Below are 23,881 nucleotides of genomic sequence, written 5' to 3' on the forward strand. Positions count from 1 at the left end.
TTTGTGTGTCATTTTGATTCAATAGGGGGTGTCTGCTTTTTTGCTGAAGAGTCTAAAGTACAAGAAATAAAAAATGTTGCTACCGTATATTTTTACCCCTAGACATAAGCGCAAAAAGAAAGAGCTATTCCGTTGAGTACATGAAAGGAATCGTGGAAGATTCTTGGGGCAAAAACCTTCCTGCTTTGGCCTGAAGATTTTACAAGAAATGGAGTGTCAAGAAATTCAGCAGGAGATTCCGGTTTCAGATGTTTATGATGATGTGCCAGAAAATGATGACATGACTGTCATTGAGTAATTTTTGCTTTGTTTTCACAGTTTGTCTAGCTATATTGGTTTGTGGTGACAACTACGGTTCTGTGCAGTATATACGGTAATAAATGTTCATTTTTTTTGTTAAACAATAAATGTGAATTCTTCTTCATTGAAAAATAAGACACCCCCTGAAAATAAGACGTAGCGCATATTTGGGAGCAAAAATTAATATAAGACGCGTCTTATTTTCGGGGAAACAGGGTACCAGGACCTGTGATGATGTCACCATCATGTGAGCACCTGTGTGGGTGGAGTCAGGAATCACATAACCAGGGGCTGATCACTGTATCCAGGAGTCTGGTGATGTGTAGAAATCAGGATGGATGTGGATGCAGAGTTGTGTGTGTGTGTGAATCAGGATTTAGTAGAGTTGTGTGTGTCATGTGCTGTGTGTCTAATGTGTGGGAATCAAAATGGATGTAGTAGAGTTGTGTGTGGCATGTAGTAGAGCTGTGTGTGTAATGTGCTGTGTGTGTAATGTTTGGGAATCAGGATGGATGTAGTAGAGTTGTTTGTGTATGAATCAGGATGCAGTAGAGCTGTGTGTGTCATATGCTGTGTGTCTAATGTGTGGGAATCAAAATGGATGTAGTAGAGCTGTGTGTGGCATGTAGTAGAGCTGTGTGTGTAATGTGCTGTGCGTGTAATGTTTTGGAATCAAGATGGATGTAGTAGAACTGTGTGTGATGTGTGGGGATCATAATGCATGTACCATGCACCAAGCAACAGCTGTGTTGCGCATTGTCCCACCAGAAACGCTGGTACTATAATTTCCTAATAATTACTACTATATATATATATATATATATATATATATATATATATACTGTATATACTGTGTGTATGTATATATATAACCAAAATAACACCCCTGAGGAAACTTCTGCAGGTCTTGTTCGAATGCTGATTCAGCAGACAGTTATTTTTCCGAACTCCACCGTAAACAAGCCAAACCTGCATGTTTATTTTAATGAAGAGGATGCAGGCAGGACTCCTCTGGTCGCAGCCTATGTTCTATGAGAATGAGGATTTGGAATGTTAAAATCTAACATACTCCAATTCTTCTTTCCTCTGAGAGGCTATTAGAGGTGAGTTGGGAGGCCCCCATACACATTAGATTGTTATCCAATCACATTCAAATATATCATCTAATGTGCTTTTCAAGATGCCTTACAGATATATTTACTTGTGTATTATAAAGTAATTTTTAATGTTTATACATTAAAGCTTTAAATGTAAATCTTATTAATAGCTTGCCAACATAAATGCATTGCTAATGCACAGTTTAATAACGGGTAATTAAAAGTATCAAATCAGCAAATGATCTAATTTACAAATGTGCAATCAATTAGCTGTACTATATGGAAGCAGTATAGGGTTTACTTTCTTTAAAAATTAAATGACCTATGGCTCTCCATAGTCTATTTGTTATAATTAGTATACTGTCTTTTAAAGAGGACAGTGTGTTTTCTGTTCATTAACAGTAATACTACCTTGGCATACAATCAGTCCCCATGATCTAAAAGCACTGAGGACGCCAAATTATCCTCTCTACTAGGACAAAATCAATTAACACCACTAGGGATGTCATTATTGTCACATTAAGTCACCTGATATTCTCAAGGGAAAACAAAGTGATTTCTGGAATTTGTAATGCTAGAGCCAGACACAGCGAGTTAGAGAATCATGGTGCCACTTTAAATATTACAAGAAATTGTGCTCTGGAGTTAAAGATCTGCAGGTTATGGATTGTATTATTATTAATAATATGTCCCTGTATGGCAACAATAAAAACTAATTAAATCACAAAGTCTTAGCAGCAGTTCCTGCTGTTACAGTATTTCTTACCAATACCAACCCATCCTGGGTCTGAATGACACAGTATTAAGGTTTGTAGTAGCTGTGACTGGGTTATTTCTGACTAACAGCGTATAATTACACAATATTATGAATATATGGGTATGTGTGGGGATATAGGAACAGGAGATGTGTGACCGCACAACTACACTAATTTGCTATATATGGGAAAATGTAGGGACAAGAATAGTGTTTGGAACCTGGTTTGCCTGCATTTCAATATTTTGCCTATGATGTAATTGTAGGGGTTGCAGAAGTTGCAGTGACATTTTTGCCATGGGGCATTAGATGAACTGATACAGAATGTCCCAGAGGTTCGGAACTGGACAGAGGTCTGGAGAACATAAGGGACAGTCAATGGCATCAATACCTTCGTCATCCAGGAGCTGCCTGCACACTCTGGCCACATGAGGCCAGGCATTGTCCTGAATCAGGAGGAACCCAGGACCCACTGCACCAGTGCAAGGTTGAGCAAAGGCTCTAAAGATTTCATCCCAGTACCTAAAGGCCTTTTAAACACAAAGATAATCACTCAAACTGCTGGAAGATTGAAAGGTTTAACTATGTATTTGCATAAAAGTACTCGCACCTACTCATCTGTTTATTCTCATTAGCAAAGTCAACTTCAGTAGCAGTGCTGGCATGTGTTTGTGCAAGGATTATCTGTCCAGCAGGATTCCATTGTCTGCTCTTGGCATCTATTTGCCCGGCATACACAATGGGCTCAGAGTGTATGCAAGATAAACAAAATCCATTTTGCATCATGCAAAAGATTGACCGAAATTTAAATGTAACAAATTTGTTGAGTCAGCATCTGAATGATGGATTTTATGCGGACTGAAATCTATCGTTCAAACAAAAAGTGCACGTTGCCCACGTTTACATGTAACAATCACTAATTTTTGGCCATTTGAATGAATTTTGAGCGATAATCGTTGCATGTAAAGGGGCTTTAACAGCAGTCAGGGATCTATTGGCTATCACGTTGAGGCTTGTGTGGCCCTCCAAAGATATGCCTCCCCAGACCATCAATGACCCACAGCCAAAGCAGTGGGTCAGTGATGGTCTGGGGAGGCATCTGTGCATAGAACGGGATGTCAATGGTGGACCTTCTAATTCTAATTCTGCTGCTCTCTGATGAATGTTAATCAAGCTGCCTAGTGCTGGGCTGTGAGCACAGGTCCCACTACAGAACAATGGGATCTGATTCCCAACGGAGTCTATTTTTTGATGCTGCAATGAAAAATCGCGGCTGAAAATCGCCAGCAATTTGGCGTTTTTTTTAGTCGGGATTTTTTGCAGCGAGAAAAAATCGCACATGTAAATGATAGCATTGGAATCCAATGCTTTACATGTTTTCTCGCAGATAATTGCTGTGAGAAAATGCTTGCACAAAAGAGGCCTAAGGGCTCTTTCCCACGAGCGCATATCGGCCAATATGCACTGTGAGTGGATTCCAATGCATCAGATCACATGGGCATATTTCGTAAGACGTAAAAATGCCTGGCCAAGCCAATATAGCGCTGGGCGTTTATACATCGGGCCCAAAAGATAGTACTGGAACTATCTTTTGGGCCGGAATACACCAGCCACTGCATAGGCTCCTATGGCCGTAGGTGGGAGGGAGTTTGGCTGCTAAACTCCCTCCCTCTGTTCTCCTCCCCCCCCCCCCCCCCCCGTGCAGGCTCATCTCTCGTTCCTCCCTGCTCGTTCTGCACAATGGGAGGGACCGGGACGGGGCAGAGCTAAGCGCCGGTCCGCCCCGCCTCCTCCCATTGATGGCTATGGGCAAGGGCCTGGATGTGGGCGAGGCTAGGTGTTTAGCTCCGCCCTGTCCCGCCCCTTCCCATTGCACAGAACGAGCGTGGAGTAACGAGAGCGAGGGGAAATGGGCGGTGGCCTGGTGAGCTCAGCGCATTTGCGCCGGGCTCAGCAGGCCATCTCAACGGGCATATTGATTTGTGCGCCCGTTCACTAGCTTTTCCTCTCCCAGCGTAGCGTATATCGGCCGACTGTGAAAACGGCGGCCAATATGCGCTCGTGGGAATAAAGCCTAAAATAGATGGCAGCATACAGCACCCTTTGGCAGAGTGGGCCCTAACAGATGCCAGCATGCAACTACTACCAGACTAGCGCTTTCTGGATCACTATAAGTAAAACTTAATTATTTGTACCATGTTAATCAGTAGGAAAAAAAAGAAAATGACCAATATCAAGCTTTCCAGACTATTTAGGAGCTCTTCATTAGTCATGGAACATCAGTGTAGTAAATCTGGTGGTCATTTCCAAAAGAAATATATCTAGACAGAGATATATCTATACACTATATTGGGGAAAATGCGGATAAAGCAGCTCATACAACTACTGTTACTAATATATCACCGAAGTGGGTCTTTAATAGTCAGAGATTATATTGTGCATACTAACCACGGAGGTGTAACATCATGTCTGCAGAATGTCTTGATCCATTTATATTCTCTGTGTATAAATGTTCATGTTTGATGAGACGACCACAATTATTTTAACTACTCTGTTTGCAAAACAATACTCCGTTCTGTTGTAAGCCAAAACTACATATGACTTTTATATTTTTGTCCTACTTAAGGGGGTATTTAATTAAGTCTATCCTGTCTAACATGATCTGATGTCATTGTACAAGGATATGTTCTTTGTTAGCAGAGCTCTTACTTTCAGACTCCTCTGTGTATTTGATACCATGGTAACAGAACAGTAAGCTAAAGCCAATGAGATAATGAGATATTCTCATTGTAATTGTGCTTCATGAGGGCATCAGCTCCCAAGGGTGCTATGTGACAGCCTTACAACTGCTAATAGAATTTACAAAACACACAAATATTAGTAGGATGCCAATTGCAACAAAAACCATGCAAACACATGTGAAGTGCCGGGTCCTTTCTTCTGCCCAAATCAACTCAGGCACATGTATGTGTCGCTGGCTAGGAAGCATTATTTTAATGATTATCAGTATGCCTAAATCATGAAACTTCAAGGAACTTCAGGTCTGAAACGAACTAACCAGCCCGTGAGATGCATTATAATTATAGCTGTATGGTAAAGGCTGAGCTATGCTCCATGGAAATTCTGCAAAGCTGAAATGGGGAATCGTATGTTCTACTTCATTTATAGAGAAGTATATAGATAGATAGATAGACAGATAATGATAGATAGATAGATATGGATAGATAGATAGATAATGATAGATAGATATGGATAGATAGATAGATATGAGATAGATAGATAGGTAGATAGATATGAGAGATAGATAGATAGATAGATATGGATAGATAGATAGATAGATATGAGAGAGATAGATAGATATGAGAGAGATAGATAATGATAGATAGATATATAGATATGAGAGAGATAGATAATGATAGATAGATAATGTAGTAACATAACATAGCATCTAAGGCCGAAAAAAGACATATGTCCATCCAGTTCAACCTATTACCTCCCCCCCCCCCCCAATATTAATCCAGACAAGGGCAAAAAAAAAACCAATGAGGTAGGAGCCAATTTTCCAAGTTTAACCCTTTCCAATCCACTGTCTGACCTCTGAAGACATTATGATTTAAGGCTGTACAGCTCTAATGTTGGAAGACGTCCGTCGGGGTTCTCTTACTGTATATTGCCAGCCTCTCTGCTGTCGGAGCCTATCCAATGTGTCACCTCATGCAGTACTGGCTTTAGCCAGCAGATAACGCCGTTGTATAACGTCAGAAAAAAGAGTAAGCCCCCTAGAAAAACCAGGATACAAATTGGATTGGAAAGGGTTAAGGGAAAAAAAATTCTTCCAGACTCCAATCTGGCAATCGGAATAATCCCTGGATCACCGACCCTTCTAAAGTAATTCATGTTTATACTTTTATGCTCAAGAAAGGCATCCATGCTCCTCTTGAACTCTTTTATCGAATTTGCAATCACCACATCCTCAGGCAGAGAGTTCCACAGTCTCACTGCTTTTACAGTAAAGAACCCCCTTGTATGTCGGTGTAGAAACCTCCTTTCCTTTTGATGTAGAGGGCGCCCCCTTGTTATAGTTACAGTCCTGGGTATAAATAGATGATGGGAGAGATCACTGTATTGCCCCCTGATATATTTATACATTGCTATTGCGTCGCCCCTCAACCATCTTTTTTCTAAACTAAATAATCTCAATTTTGATCACCTCCTTGAGTATTGTAGTCCGCCCATTCCATTTATTTCTTTAGTTGCCCGCCTTTGTACCCATTAATGTGAATCTCCACACCAATGTAAGATGGATTTCTGAGGGGTAGTAGAAATATCATCCAGAAGTACACTTATAGGTATTATATTAATCTGAGTATACGGGGTAATAATGGTGTTTATAATCTTACACTGCTCGAATGCTCTCAGCCATCTTCCACTGCAGAATACAATAGTAGAACTTGTGGTTGTGTGTCAGGAATATGTATAGTATATATAGAAAGTAGCAGTGGAACTTGTTGCTAAGTAGTCAGTTTTGCAGAGATTGTTCATTAACCCCTTAAGGACACACCGTATTTTGAGTTCAAAGACGCGGCAATCTTTTAGGGATTTTCACCTCCACTTTTCAAAAGCCATAACTTTTAAAAAAATTTTGTCCATATAGCCATATGAGGGCTTGTTTTTTGAGTGATGAGCTGTTGTTTTTATTTGGGTACATATAATGCATTGTGTAAATTTTATTCCATTTTTTTTGGTCCTTGCCAGCAAGGAGAGGGGGAGGGATGGGGTTGGGACGGGACAGGAGCTTAGCTTAGCTATTCGTGCTAAACTCGCTCCCCTCCCTCCCCAGCCTATTGGAGCTGCCAGTAAGGGGAGGGGAGGGAGTCTAGCAATGCGAACCGCTGCTAAACTCCCTCCCTCTTCCCTTTCCTGACAGTTCTCATAGGCTCCCATAGGAGTCTATGGGAATAGTCGGCGTTTTCCGGCAAAAGATAGGACAAGACCTATCCTTTCTGGCCAGCGTAAAAGTCGGCATCTGGAATCCAATGCTTCAGATGGCTGCAATTTTCAGATGGTGTTTTATCGCGGCAAAATCTGCGCAATAAAACGCTCATGTGAAACTAGCCTAAATGACATGATCATTTTTTTCTGCCTCTTGGTATGATTACAAGTATTCCAAACTCAAATTTCTTTTAAAAAACCCAGTTTTCATAATTTTTTTTAACAAATTGCTACATTCAAAGTCCCATACCTTTTTTATTTTTCATTGACAAAGCTTTAAGAGGGATTATTTTTTGTATGATAAGCTGTACATTTTATTTGTACCATTTTGGGGGTACATCTAGCTTTTTTGATCACTTCTATTGCATTTTTGGGAGGCAACTGAATAAAATAGGCATTTGGGCTCCGTTTTTTTTCAGTGCAGAATAAACAATGTGTTCAATTTATAGATGTGGTGATACCAGACGTGTGTTTTTTTTTGGTATTTTTTTTTAAAGAAAGGACAGTTTGCAAAACAGTATTTTTTATTACTAAGTTTTTACATTTTTTTTTTTTACAATTTTTTTTTTTTTTACACATTTTTTATGTCCCTGCAGCTCTGTTCCTGGAAAAATAAAAATGTTATGGGTCTTAAAATGTGACAATGCAGAATCATTTTTTTAACAAAGGAACATGTCACTAATACACTTGACTTTTTCATACACTACCCTCCTAAGAAGCATTCAATCTTTACTTTGTACTTTCACATTAGAAAAAATCATGCGGATAAAGATTACCCCTCTATTTTTCAAAGATGGGCACGAGTACATTTTTGTGCAAAATCTACAAAGGTGAATAGAGGCCCATTTCCAGCAACTATCACTCCAGTGTTCTAATGGTACAATGTGTTTGCTCATTGGCTCAGAAGGCTAATTGATGATTAGAAAACCCTTGTGTAATCATGTTCACACATCTGAAAACAGTCTAGCTCGTTACAGAAGCTACACAACTGACCTTCCTGTGAGCAGATTGAGTTTCTGGAGCATCACATTTGTGGGGTCAATTAAACACTCAAAATGGCCAGAAAAAGAGAACTTTCATCTGAAACTCGACAGTCTATTCTTGTTCTTAGAAATGAAGGCTATTCCATGCGAGAAATTGCTAAGAAATTGAAGATTTCCTACAACGGTGTGTACTACTCCCTTCAGAGGACAGCACAAACAGGCTCTAACCAGAGTAGAAAAAGAAGAGGGAGGCCGTGTTGCACAACTAAGCAAGAAGATAAGCACATTAGAGTCTCTAGTTTGAGAAACAGACGCCTCACAGGTACCCAACTGGCATCTTCATTAAATAGTACCCGCAAAACACCAGTGTCAACATCTACAGTGAAGAGGCGGCTGCGGGATTTTGGGCTTCAGGGCAGAGTGGCAAAGAAAAAGCCATATCTGAGACTGGCCAATAAAAGAACAGTGGACAGCGCTTGATTGGAATCAATTTCTTCCTACAACAGGACAATGACCCTAAACACACCTCCAAATTGTGCAAGAACTATTTACAGCAGAAGCAGGCAGCTGGTATTCTATCGGTAATGGAGTGGCCAGCGCAGTCACTAGATCTGAACCCCATTGAGCTGTTGTGGGAGCAGCTTGACCGTATGGTACGCCAGAAGTGCCCATCCAACCAATCCAACTTGTGGGAGATGCTTCTAGAAGCGTGGGGTGCAATTTCTCAAGCTTACCTCAACAAATTAACAGCTAGAATGTCAAAGGTGTGCAATGCTGTAATTGCTGCAAAAGGAGGATTCTTTGACGAAAGCAAAGTTTGATGTAAAAACAATGTTATTTCAAATACAAATCATTATTTCTAACCTTGTCAATGTCTTGACTCTATTTTCTATTCATTTCACAACGCATGGTGGTGAATAAGTGTGACTTTTCATGGAAAACACAAAATTGTTTGGGTGACCCCAAACTTTTGAACGGTAGTGTACATCTAGACGAGAGTGGAGAGTCCTAGGTCCAAAGTTAAGTTTTAGTATGTTTGAGATACATTTAAGATGTTATGTAAGATATATGTAAGATATAGGAATACCTTCCCCTTTTTTCCCCTTCTCTATTTCATGTCTTGTCATTTTATTTTAAATGTATGTTCTGACAATGGAATATAGGTAACTGGAAGCTCCAACCAAGCTCCAATCTTACAGGTTTATGTACAAGCTCACACGGTTTCCATACTGTAATGCAATGTACTATTATTTCTATTATTCTCATTGTTATGTTATAACTAAATGCCAATAAAAAGCTGTTTAAAAAAAACAAACAACATGTTTTTATTGTTCAAAAGTAGTAAAAAAAAATCTCTATAAACTTGGTAGCGCAGTAATTGTACTGATCCAGATAAGAAAGCTATCATGTTATTTTTACCGAATGATGAATGCTGTAAAATAGAACCCAAACACAATGTTGGCATGCACAGATGGAAATGATGAATCTGTCCAGTGGTGTAACTAAAAGCTCAGGGGCCCAGGTGTAAAAGTTCAGTTCACGCACCCACCCGTACCTGTACAGGTACCCATACCTAAACCATGCTGCATACAGCTGCAAAACAAATTTACACACATGATTTAGCCCCTTGGCATACGCTTTCCAAACACAGCTAATTTCCTAGACTACATGAAAACTTGTCTGTAGCCCTTTAGGCCACTCCAACACATGAGTTCAGAAAATGCAGCTTGAAATAGCTGCATTTTTACAGCGATTTTAAGCAGCATTTTATAACGCGTCACAGCATTTAACAGTGCTTTTTAATGCACCGTATGATCATGATGGGTGATGAGGTGCGTTAAAAATATCAAAAATATCTCGAACTCCACCCCCAACATTCCTAACCAACCAAACATGTCTCACACTCAGCAGGTTAGGGGATCAGAACACACTATTAAAATAGGTAACACCAACACAGTACACAAAAGGACACGAATACACTTACAATGACACAAAGACAACCCACATGAAGTAGGCAAATGTCACAGAGAGAGGTACCCTAACTCTGGGCCACTACAACTGCAGGAGACAGGTGAAGATTGGTAGGGAGAAGATGCAGTAAGAAGACTGACGGGGGAGGAATAGGTGAGTATAGAATTTTTGTTTTCTAATGACAGAACTCAATTAAGTGATGCATGCAGTCTGTTTTTGAAAACTGCAAGCAGGTTTTTGATGCATTTTTTAATTGTGTGTAAAGTGTGTAATCATATACAGGAGAAGCCCAGGTTATACCAGCATGGTCCATATCCCTATATCCTGAGAGATGTATAAATTATACCAGCTGTACATATATAATTATATACATGAGATACTCAGGTTATACCAGCATGGTCCATATGACTACTGTAGCAAGGGGGGTACTCTTGCCTCGGGATCGCTGACCTCTCATACCAGAAATGGCGCCCCACACGGGTAAACACGGCTCAGGACTAGCGTATCTCTTTGTCTGGCTCCTGCCAGCATTTATTCCACAGCACAGTATATCACATAACATCATGTCCATAAGCACCCCAACTTGGGTGGGAGTCCACCAGCCTGCAACACCTTCCTGTGCTGCGCTGGTCCTCTCTCAGGTGTTGAGGTTAGGGGCGTCACCCAGTCAACCTCTGGCCTTCTTGGTCTGCACCAGGCCCTGGGCTACCAGCCCTCACAGCTCCACTGAGCTGTCTCTCTCCCTCTTGTCTTTGGCAGGAACTGGCTTTTATCTGGTTTCTGCTCCACCCCTTGGTTAACCCTCGCATGAGTTGTCCTGTCTCTGGCCCACTACAGGCCCCCCTATGCACTGCACCGCTAAACTACATACAGGATGTATAAATTATACCAGCTGTACATATATTTTTATATACAGAAGATACCTGTTAGGGCGCATTCAGACCATCGTATATCGGCTGGGTTTTCACGCCAAGCTGATATATGGCGTCCCTCTCTGCAGGGGGAGGAAGCTGGAAGAGCCAGAAGCAGTGCACTGAGCTCCTGCCTCCTCTCCACCCCCTCTCTGCCCCTCGCCACTATTTGCAATGGAAGGGGGCGGAGCTAAGTTCCCAGACATAGCTCCGCCCCCTCCACCCTCTCCCAGAGAGGGATGCCGTATATCGGCTGGGTGTGAAAACCCAGCCGATATACGATCGTCTGAATGCGCCCTTAGGTTGTGCTCCTGGGACCTGTAGTTCTTTGTGTTTCTAAGAACACACTTCCACAGGTGTGGGCTGTTTGAGCTGGCAAGGTGTGGAGTTCTCCAGCCAGCCAATCACCACCAGTCTGCTGCATATAAATACCAGCCCCTCTGGCTAGAGGGTGCTGGTTTCCTAATTTCTCTTCCAGTACCCTTGTGTTTGCATTCATGCCTGTTCTTCTGTAGATGTGAACAGCGACGTGTTCTGTGTGTCTGTGCAGGTGGCCGGACATGTGGTGTGAACAGTCCTGTTCCATGTGGTATGCAAATATAAGGGTGATGGGAGGGAAATGAGGAGGGGCTGCTACTGGTCGGTGATCTAGGGATTATTCTGATTGCCAGATTGGAGTTAGGAGGGACACTTTTCCATAAATGGGGAACATTGGTTTTACTTCATTGGGTTTTCTTTGCCTTCCTCTGGATCACTATTGGGGGGGATAGGCTGAACTGGATGGACATAGGTCTTTTTTTGGCCTTACATACTATGTACTATGGCCAGATAGTGCATGTTACTTTCAATATGCTTATGCATATGAGTAATTTTTCTCCCAGACCGGTGGCCCAGGATGGAAAAATTGTTGCATGCTCTATTTTTGGCAGATTCTGTTTCAGAAGCGCCCATTATTACCTATGACAAGTAAGAAAAGAAATCACATTGCATTAATATGAAAATGCAAGTTTCATGCCAGTGCAATGCAATTTTTAAATTTTTTCCTACTGAAACAACATGTTATTTTGAGGCCTGTGAAAATCACACTGCAGAGATGCGAAGCGTTTTTTGTCGCAAAACAGATCGCACTCACAGCAGAAATCGCACATTAAAAGAAGGAGATATCGCACTTGCCCATGTAAAAGCTCCCTTAGGGCAAAATCACATGTGCGCATGCATCAATGCACTCACTGCTATAGTGTTTTTGACTATTCAAACTCTGCACTTAGTACACACGAGTTTGAAAACAAAAAAGGAGGAAGATAGGTCCTGCCCTATCTTCCTCGCACATAGGAAAACTGCATGTGAAAAATTTAAGGCAAGTCCCCCAAGTTTTCTCAGGCATAGTATTAACTCGGGAGAATTCCAATAGTGAAAATGAAGCCAATAAAAACATTACTTTTGTTTCGTCCCATTATTCACGGCTGCATAATGGAGCTAAAACACGCCCATCTGTTTAAGCCTTTAAAGGTATAAATGCGGTTCATGAGGGAAGTGTTTTTATAAGAAATTAAACACTAGCACATGGGGTACAGTCTGAGTTGGGAAAGATCAGAAGCAAGGTCAGAGAATATTATTTTATGGAAAAAGTAGTAGAAGCTTGCAACAAACTTCCAGCAGAAGTTACCTGTCCAATACAGAATGCTATTTAAACTCATCAGTGTCATCCTTAAAGCTCTCCACAATGAGATAAAATAATATATATAATGAGACAGCTCGGTCTGGGTGAAAACGTGTATCTGGATAAAGAACTGGCTTAGAGATAGAAACGGTTCATACTCTGATTGGGCCACCGTCGCTAGTGGGGTGCCACAGGGTTGAGTATTAGGCCCCATTCTGTTTAATATATTTATCAAAGACCTGATAGAGGGGCTGCACAGCAAAATATCAATATTTGCAGACGATACAAAATTATACAAGATAATTAATACAACAGAGGACAATGTAAGGCTACAAAAGGACCTAGATAAGCTGGGGGCTTCGGTAGATGTAAGGTTATGCACATGGGCAGGAGAAACGGGTGCCACCAATATACACTAAATAGGGTACTGCTAGGGAGAAGTGAGATGGAGAAAGACCTCTGGGTACTAGTGGACTGTAGATTTAACTGAAGCAATCAATGCCAGTCAGCTGCTGCAAAAGCTAATAAAGTCTTGGGGTGCATTAAAAGAGGTATAGGGGCGAGGGACAAGAACATTATTCTTCCACTACACAAGGCACGTCTTAGGCCCCACATGGAATACTGTGCACAGTTCTGGTCACTGATGCTCAGGAAAGATGTTGCAGTGCTTGAGGGGTGACAAAGAAGGGCAACTAAATTAATAAACGGAATGAGAGGACTGGAATACCCAGAGAGACAAAAAAAATTGAGATTATTTACCCTGGAAAAATGATGGCTAAGAGGCGATCAAAGAACTATGGATAAATACATTAGGGGACAATACAGGGATCTCTCCCAGGATCTGTTTATACCCAGGACTGCGACGGTAACAAGAGGGCATCCGCTTCGTCTAGAAGAAAGCAGGTTTCATCACCAACACAGAAGGGGGTTCTTTACTGTTAGAGCAGTTAGACTGTGGAAGTCTGCCTGAGGACGTGGTGATGGCAAAATCCATAGAGAAGTTTAAGAGGGGACTAGATGTCTTTCTAGAGTGCTATGGTATTACAGGATATAGACATTAGGTGACCAGCGGGGTTGATAATCTCAAATGTTGATCCATGGATTACTCTGGCTGCCATTATGGAGTTAAGAAGGAATTATTTTCCTCTGAATGAGCTAAATGGCTCCTTGGGTTTTTTTTGCCTTCTTCTGGACCAATAAGCGGTAGGTGAGGGGTGGGGAATTGAAACAAGCTGAACTAGATGGACATTGTCTTCATTCAGCCTAACATACTATGTTACAATGTTGCACCTCCCTATATTTCCTTCTTCATCTCTGTCTACCACCCTACTTGTGCACTTCACTCTGCTGTTGACCTTAGAATAAATTTCTCTTTAATCCAAATTCCCACTCTTGTCTCCAAGATTTTTCCTGAGCTGCACCAGTTCTCTGGAATGCAATACCCCAGAAAATTAAGCATGCCCCCAAAACACATTTTTTTAGGGAGGCCTACTATATTCACTAAACTAACTCTTCCCCGTTTAATCACTTCTATACTTTTTCATTTACCCCACTTCTATATTCACCTTGTAAACAAGACCCTCTTCCTCCTACAGCCCATACACTAATGCACTTCATATCTATACATATACCAGCTGGTGACCATCTCATACAGCTTTATGTATAAGTCCCTATTTATATAAAAGATGGCTAGAGTTTGTCCAGAACAAGCACTTGTACTTCTTGCGTCACATTTATTTTCTTATAGTCTGTAAGCTCTTGTGAGCAGGATCCTCACTCCTATTGTTCAAACTGTCTATTGGTTTAGTACTGCATATTATGTTTTATTTTGTGCTGTGGAATATATTAGTGTTATATCAATAAATGGTATTATTTATTATTATTAGATAACACCTCTATATAGATAACAGGATACAATAGATGAATGTCAAAGCTCACCTCCCTCTCCTTCCTGCACAATGACCTCTGCACAGATCAAAGAGTATATCTAGAACAGTCTTCCATATAGGTCAGTGGGTCCCCTGCTACTTATTATGTGAATGGCACATGAGTTTCCTATAAAGTATATCTCTAAAACCTGCTGTAAAGCACATCTGCAGCAAAGGCAAGATGGCCATCCCCATAGTCAGGTACAGACAATAGAATTTAAAAAATCTACAATCGGAAACTTAAACCAGATATAGAAAAATGGAATATGTGTCACTATTAGGTATTAATGATTAAAAGTATAGGTGATAAATCCCTTTAAATCAAGGCACATATGTTGTCAGACTGGCAAGTAGTTTAATGTTTATACATGAGCCATTTTCCTAGACCCCAATGCTGACTAGGCAATGAAGTATTATGCCATCTATGTAAAACCAGTTGCATAGACTAAAACATAATGCAGAAATGTGATTTACATGCCGACATTACATCCATTTATATCTTTTGCAAGCAGTCTCTAATGTTGAAAGCAGAAAGCATTGCTGACAAGATCCTCCTGACAGAACAAATGGTAAATACTTTCATATGCAGCATCAATATGATGCTCAGGTTAGTTTGAAGTGTGATTAAAGGGGGTTTAGCAGTGCAGTGTTGTGTAAATGTATGTCTAATGACATAAGAAGGGAGCAGAGAAGCTTGATTTCACTTGGAGCGACACAACAGCCGTGTCTGAGGAGCACTCACTTTTCTTCGGTCTGTGCGCCATTGGAATGCCTCTACTTATGCATGCAGATTGCTGTGCCGACCGTAAAAGACTGCAAATGAAAACAAAAGGAAGATTTAGCTTAATCCAAGCTATGCAGATAAAATAATCAAGATCTATGATAAAGTAGCTGCAGAAATGTTACACTATGCATGGTCACATGTATTATAGCGCGGTGTATACACATATGGCTATGGTGCCTTTTATGCCGCATAACGGCAAAAACACACGGCCGTATGCGGAGCTATGCTCACTGCTACGGAACGTGCATGAACGTTTTTTTTTCCCCCTTTCTTGGGCCGTTCACACTCCGCGCCATAGCGAGGAAAACAGTGGGAAGATGGGTGCTGCCCTATTTTTCCCGCATGTAGTATTAACTACGTACAAGAACGCTAAAGCAAGTCCTATCTTTTCTCAGGCGTAGTATTGATAGTGAAAACTAAACCATTGAAGTCAATGGTTTCGTCCTGTTATGTGGCCAGCTCATATGCGTGCGTGGCACATACTTTCCATGAAACAAAAGGCTAATTAGCCTAATGAGGTCCAGAGGTGTTCTTTTCCCTGCATTTTGTGCAGTGTTTCACGCTGCCCCTTACATATTTGCGCACCTCCCATGGACTACTATGAGGGCCTTTGCTGCACCAAATTCAGGAAAATGCTGGAAAATTGAGCAGGTGTGGCTTTTTTCCAAGTGCACTCATGAAGACGAACCCATTGAAGTCAATGGGTTCTATTCTCTGTGCTTTTTGCATGCACAAATATGGTCGTGTGAAGGAGCCCTTAGGATCCAATTTTGATTCTGATATGGACTCACTAAATGCTCTATAATATGGGCCTAAGTCAGGTTTCACATGGACGTATTTCTGCACGTAAAATTTACGTGCACAATACGAAGGGTTCATTCTCATTTCCCAATTTTGCAAGCGTGAGAAGCTTCTCTATCCTTCTATGCGTTTGTGCACCAAAGGTCCCGATAGAAGTCTATGGGGGGTGCGCAAATGTGTGCACAATGCACAATGGAATGCGTGAAGCACTACGCAATTCCATGTAAAAAAGAATATATCTGGAACTGATTAGGTTAAAGAGCCATTTAAATCAGAGCGCATTCGTCTGCCGCAAGTAAATTAACATGCCCTATGGGTGCAAAGAGAGCAGTAAAACACGCTGATACATGCACAAAAAAGCCTCATAAATAGTGCAAATATGTTGCGCTGAGGCATGCACAAAAAAAATGCATATGCCCATGTGAAGCCGGCCTGAGAGGCTACAAAAAGTTAAAATATTCTATGCTATTCCATACTCAGTGAATTAGTATGCTTGAGGCCTCATTCACACGAGCGTGTATTTGCACATGCGTAGGTGCATGCAAATCCGGGCGTCCACGCACGTGCCAAAACACGCGTGAATGAAGCTCTTTGCAGCATTGTTCTCAATGGGGCAGCTGCCGGCAGTCCCATTGAAAGCAATGGCCTGACGGCGACCCCTGCAGTAATTTTTGGGGATGAGCTTTAAATATAAAATCATCCCTAGCTGTAGTAAAAACTAAAAAAAATATATACTCACCTATCCGCTGCTGTCAGGGGTGAGGCACATCTAGCTGCTTGTTCTCCCTGCACTGCTCTGCAGCTCTTTCAGCAGGTGGGGATTTAAAATATCCCCCTGCTGAAAGGGCTGTATATGATTGGCTGAGCGCTCAGCCAATCCCAGACAGCACTCAGCTATTCATTGAATGGCAGCTGAGCACTGCCTGTGATTGGTGACAGCATTCAGCCAATCACAGGCATTGAATTCAATGAATGGCCGAGCGCTGCCTGTGATTGGCTGAGCGCTGTGACCAATCACAGATAGTGCTCAGCTGTCATTCAATGAATGGCTGAGCACTGCCTGTAATTGGCTAAGCGCTCAGCCAATGAGACACAGCCCTTTCAGCAGGCAAGGACTTTAAATCCCCACCTGCTGGAAGAGCTTCAGAGCAGTGCAGGAAGAAGACACGGCTGGACGCGCCTGAGCCCCGACAGTGGCGGACAGGTAAGTATATATATTTTTTATTTTTTACTACAGCTAGGGATGACTTTCAAAGAAGGGCTTATATTTAAATCCCTTCCCCGAAAATCACTGCGGGAGTGCCGGCATCCTATTGCTTTCAAAGGGGCTGGCGCAGCAGCATCCCCATTTAAATCAATGGGAGAGCTTCGCAATACTCTCCCACAGCTGTGGCAAGGGTTTCTTACTTCCCGCGGGGAGTCCCCTCATCACTAAACACTGCGACAGCAGGGACCTATGGTGCATGCTTGTCCTATGTTTTGCAGGTTTGTGCGATTGCATGCCTGTAAAACACGGACCTGTGAACACACCATAGGGAACCAATGGTTCTAATAGATGCACGGTTTTGTGCAGACAATTGTACGTACATAAACACGCACGTCTGAACGAGGCCTAATTAGAAATGACTTCCCCTAGTGGGCACTGAATGCATTTAATAGGGACATTGGAAGTTGGGCATAATGGAGGTTCAAGGGCCTTAAACATTTTCCATGTGAGGCTTAGATATTTTTCATTGTGGCCCTCACAGCTCAATTTGTATACATAGTTTTGATTTCCTTTTGCAATAATTTTCAATTACACTAAAAACTCTAAACTTATAAAAGTTCCTAAGCAGTTGTCTCACGGTCAGAGACAGGCTCAGTGTCTGCTAAGAAAATGGCTGGACTGTCTGGCACTGATTTTGATGTGTCTCCTGCTCCTGGTATGTACGTCAAGCAGAAGTCAGGTGACCGCTACAGCCAGTAAGAAGCTGCAGTATTACCGTCCTGAATGTCTAACTTTATAGTGCTCAGGATGTGAGCGCTGATGCCAGGAGAACGGGCAGTGATGCTGCAGCCTCTGATTGGCTGTAGTGGTGATGTAAGGTCTGCCGGATGTACATACAGGGAACTGGAGCTGCCAGAGCCACTCAGCTGTTTTCAGCAGAGCTGAAGAGAGGGGAGTATTGTCTCTTTTGTTATTTCATGCCATGCTCAGCTATACATTTTTTTTTATAGTAGAACAACCCTTTTAAGACAAATAAATACCAAATTCGATGTATTAAATATATATTTCTACTCTTTGCCTAGCTGTAGTCAGAGTATTGAATATTATAAGCCATGGCTCTAGTTTTGTTGCAGCTAAGCATAGGTAATATTTTATATTTAGTCTTCTGTTAAACGTATCCACATACAGCATATTTGTTTTAGATTGAGCTAGGAAATTGCCTTGTAAGGCTGGATCCCCGTATAGCTGACCCTCCGTTGTTTCCCCTCCAGCCAGAGTGCAACTGATCCCCTAACTGAAGCCATAGTTTTCTACTGTTTTCAGTTTTGAGGCTTGGCAGAAAAATATTGCATGCAGAGTTTTTCTGTCCAGCTATGTTCAAGTTTAGATGCCGAACTAGTGGGCAAATGTTAGCAGTCAATTTAGACATAAAACCTCTGGCCACACATAACTGATATATGGTAACCTGGCCTAATTGTCACATTTGTGCTCCCTGGACCTGTTCTGTTGGGTTTCCAGGAGCACATTGTTGCAGGTGTGGTTCATTTGGTTGGCTGATGGTGTAGAGTTCTCCATCCGATCACCACCGGTCTGCTGCATATAAATGCCAACCCCTCTTGCTAGAGGCTGCTGATCATTTGTCTATTTGTCATTTATTACATTTCCCCTCAGAATCCTGGTGTGTGGTGTCATGTTCTGCTTTGGTTTGATGCATAAGGTTCTGGGTGGGATTCCCTGTTTGGTGGTGTAAACAGTTACCTTTCCAGGGTTTATTTCCATTGTTTGTGCATGTGAACAGTGTCCTGTTCAACTTGTATGCCGTTTACCATCTATGGCATGCCAGGACCCTAGGTTCCAGTGTGGGGCTGTCCCTATTAAGGCGCTCGCCCCATTTGCAGGCAGGACTCCTGGGGTAAAGTTATCTTGCTAGAGTAGGGACTCATAAGACAATGACGACCCTTGTCGTGGGCATGTGAGCTTATGTATTTTGGACAAATTATGAGCTGATACCTTGTTCTTTAGATATTCTGCTTATGCACATTGGTATTATTGGTAAGTGTTTTGGCATTTGTCTGTTGGTTGTTTGCTCACATGTCCGGTTTATCTGTCATAGCTTTATAGTACAGATGATTGTTGTTATTTGGTGTTTGTGTTGTTGTGTATGCATGCTCTCTCTCCCTGTGTGAACACAACCTTATGTTTGTCATGGGTGTGGTGTGTCTTACGTTCAGGGTGAACATGACACTGATATGAGTGTTAAGTTAATGTGAACAATGCTATTTAATGAACGACGTATGAGAAGTGAACCAATTCTCTTCGCCACTCAATGGTTGGCCTTGTTTACACTAAACGATTATTATTCAAATTTGCATGATCCAACATTTTTTTAAAAACAATAATCATTTTGTGTAAAAGGGCCCCAAGGCGAGAACTCATGGTGTCATGTTCCACCACCCTGAGCTAGGCATAACACCATGCATCGTTGTCTGGAGTGTTAGCGCTCACATTACAAGGCAATTTCCCAGTTCAATCTAAAAGGAATGTAAGTGGATATATTTGAGTAAAGTTTTACTAATATTTAGCTACAACCACCCTAAATCCAGTTCTCTATCCATTGTTGTTCTATGTTTGTCTTTAGGGGCTGTTTCCTATAAAGCAAATTACTTTTTAGCTTTGGTAATCCTTTAAGCAATAACCCTTAAAAAAGAATACAAAGCATGCTTAAATAACACAGAAGGGTTGCATGTACACAAGGTACATATTATCAGAACACCCTCCCCCAGAATGATCAGAATGATATAAATCTGAGCGTTTTGTGTTTTCCATCAAACATCTAGATTTCCAGAATGGCAGAGTTACATTCTAGAGAATAGTAAAATTGTCAATCACAAGGAGAAACATCTGAAGCTTTGAGAACTTTCCATAAAAAGATTTTTTTTCATAACATTTTCATTTTCTTTCTCTTGAAGTTTATGTCAGTTTGGGCAATTTAGGACAACTTTACTGGGTGGCACAGCCATAAACTAGAGAACAAAGGGAAGTGTAATGACAAGCGTTCATGTCTCTCATTCATCTGGAAGAGTATGGTTTGGGTTCCTTCTTGGAATCCGTCCATCTCTTTGCTAAAACCCCTCTAAAGTACTGTCATGGTCTTAAAAGATTTCCAATATTAAAGTAGCTTCATCAGGTTGATTGCTAGTTGGTTAGAAAAGTAATCACGCTGTTTCCCTGTCTACATCTGCTATTCATGATATAGATTGCCTTGCATAGGCATTAAAATCAGATGACATTGCTTCTTTTTAGAGCCGATAATCCCGTGGAAGTTATATTTTTACTAAAAAAATCAAAGGAAAACTACATTTTTTCTATGTTACCATCCTCCCGAATTAATTTTATTATTAATATGCATTTAGGTGCCTTTAATGTACCTATTCTAAGGCAATGAGGAAGCTTATGATTGTAGATTTCATATATGGGATAATATACCCGCCTAGAAAATTTTAGAAGTCGCCTGGAGATCTGTGACCATATTAGACAGGTCATGGAACTCCCAGGTGACTTCCTAAATTCTTAACAATTAACAGCAAGGAGTATAGTCTTCTTCTTGTATAAACATATGACAGATTCAATGTCCATGCATTAAATAGACATTGACTCTGTCATATGTTTCTATAATCTAGGAGATGGTGACAGAACCTTGCTGCGTAGAAAAGTGAGAGACTCGCTTCCCACACTGAACTCGGTCCCAGAAGTCACTGAAAACGCCATAGATCTCGGACAAGCAGCAAGCTGTAGACATGTAAGACCAGTCTCTGACGTATTAGTTTGTGCACACTTAAGGGCCATTTACACTCGACGATTATCGTGCAAAATTCATTCAAACGAGCGAAAATGCACAATAATCGTTACGTTTAAATGCAAAAACATTATGCGCTATTCGTTTACTCTTTGTTTGTTGCTCACTTTCAACCAGCATAAACATCATCGCTGGTTCGCTCACTTCTCGCTGTGTTTAAACGCTCCCTGTTTTATATAGAATGTGAGATGTGAGGTGCTGAGTAGAGATGAGTGAGCGTACTCGCTAAGGCAAACTACTTGAACGAGTAGTGCCTTATGTGATTACCTGCCCGCTCGTCTCTAAAGATTTGGGTGCCGGCGGGGAGCGGCGGGGGAGAGCGGGGAGGAACAGGGGGGAGATCTCTCTCTCACTCTCTCCTCCCCCCCCCCCCCCCAACCGCTCCTCCCTGCTCACTCCGCAACTCACCGCTCTCCCCCACCGGCACCCAAATTTTTCGAGACGAGCGGGCAGGTACTTGCATAAGGCACTACTCGCTCGAGTAGTTTGCCATAGCGAGTACGTTCGCTCATCTCTAGTGCTGAGCGAGAAGTCAATGATAAGTGAGCAATACTCAGCAATGATCTGCCTGTCTAAACGTTCTGCATGAGCGCCAACAACTATGTATCCAAGTGGCATGAAATCTGCCACTTGAGTGCCTAATCGATGACCCATTTCATGCAGATGAAAATGAGCATTGTGGAATATTGTCCTTAGAGTGCTAAGCTGTTGCCTGAGTCTCGAGTCTTTCTGAAGAGTGAATGCCTGAGGAGTAGTCGGAGCTGCTGAAGTTGTGTATGACAAGTAAACCGACTGGAGTAATGCTGAGGCAGTGCCAAACCAGTAAGACATACTACTGTTTCCGCCAGACAGAAACTATTTATATACCTTTGTTCCAAGTTTATCTTTAGTAAACATGTGTCATTATCTGTTTTCTGCTGCGCCATTTGGTCTGACCCCACGAGACACAAGCAAAGACTGATATGACTTTGCTAAGCCAGTACCACATCCAAATGATTCATAACGGCCAAATGTTGTGTCAGTGGTCAGTCCAGAGCCCCCTGACCCATTTGGGAAGCCACGGTCGGCTTAAAACACTTTAGTTATACCCTTGTTAATTTGCTTTTTCTCTGAATATCCATAGTAAATAAAAAGAAAAGAGGCAATTAGTAATTAATGGTCCAACCATTAGAAAATGCATCTGTCTCATTGTAGCAAAAATATTCTCTAATAATTCAGTGACAGGCCATTAAATCTTCTAATAGAGGAAACTGAACAATTCTAATTGAAGCAGCATTTTGTGTAACAAATATTTTTATGTCAGTAATATATTTATGTGGCAGTTTGATTCTATAAAGGACATTTTTAATTATTAAAACTCTTGTGTAAATAATGCTTAATTGTTATATAATGACATTTTTTGCAACTTTCTAATATACACTCATTGTCAGAAAAAAATCAAGCACCTAGAAGGAGTTGTCGGATTCGAATGAAAATCTCTATGTATGATTGTAATGTTGATATAAGTAAGTGATTACAATATCAGAGCAAAAGGATCATGTATTGTGGAAAACTGATCACTTGAATGAAGGCTCTAGTACCCTGTTGTACCACCTCTAGCTTGGATACAAGATGTGATACGTGCGGGCATGGAGGCTCTAGTACCCTGTTGTACCACCTCTAGCTTGGATACAAGATGTGATACGGGCGGGCATGGAGGCTCTAGTAACCTGTTGTACCACCTCTAGCTTGGATACAAGATGTGATACGGGCGGGCATGGAGGCTCTAGTAACCTGTTGTACCACCTCTAGCTTGGATACAAGATGTGATATGGGCGGGCATGGAGGCATACAGGTTCCAGATGGTATCCTTGCTGTAACTGAACCTCTAAATTGTGCAAAGTCGTAGACCGTTGAAGTTGGTGTCCCAGATGGACCCATACATGTACTATTGGCAATAAATCTGGCAACCAGGCAGGCCACAGAAGTGTGTCAATGTTGTGGAGACATTTCTGTGATACCCTTGTGTGTGCAGCCAACCATTATCCTGCTGGGAAATGCCTCTTCGAAGCCCTGCCATGAGAGGAACACATGTGGCTGCAGGATGTCCTGAACTGTTATTGTCCCTCGTACCACTACTAGGGTTTACCAGCTGTCATATGAGATAGCCCCCTAGACCATCACCAGCAGTGGGGACAATTGTGTTCCTCAGAAAACGCAGGATTGAGGGGCGCACCCCTAGATCTTCAGACACAACATAGCCATCGTCAGTACCCAAACTAAACCCGAATTTGTCGTTGAAGACAACCTGGCTCCACTTCATAGCAGTCCAGTTTCATTGTTCATGACACCACTGCTAACAGAGGTGATGGTGGCTGATTGTTAAAAACACTACACGTAGTGGGCGCCATGAGAGCAAATGTCCTTCAGCCAAGTGCCTGGAAATGGTACCAACAGACACAGGGGCCTGTAATGATGGTGCTACCTGTCTCTAGGTGGTTGATAATGAAACAGTTGGAGCTGTTCGTGCTTGTTGGGTGATCAGATAATCCTCTTTACTGGTGATCTGTCGAGGGTGTCCTAAACCCAGTTGCCTTATGTGCATGCCCTCATGCATCCACTGGTCCCATCACCTCTTAATAGTCTGGTCAGAACAGC

The 23,881-nt window shown here is 41.7% G+C and overlaps 1 protein-coding gene across 1 annotated transcript in view; it reads right to left on the bottom strand.

The window, feature by feature from the left end:
- Nucleotides 1-23,881, bottom strand: part of LOC136610626 (uncharacterized) — a 209,558-nt gene that overhangs the window by 59,990 nt on the left and 125,687 nt on the right. The window contains exon 5 of the mRNA XM_066589840.1: nucleotides 15,339-15,409. Coding sequence (XP_066445937.1) covers nucleotides 15,339-15,409 — 71 coding nt within the window. The remainder of the gene's footprint in view (nucleotides 1-15,338; nucleotides 15,410-23,881) is intronic.

This window comes from Eleutherodactylus coqui, chromosome 1, assembly GCF_035609145.1.
Source record: "Eleutherodactylus coqui strain aEleCoq1 chromosome 1, aEleCoq1.hap1, whole genome shotgun sequence".
NCBI lineage: Eukaryota > Metazoa > Chordata > Amphibia > Anura > Eleutherodactylidae > Eleutherodactylus > Eleutherodactylus coqui.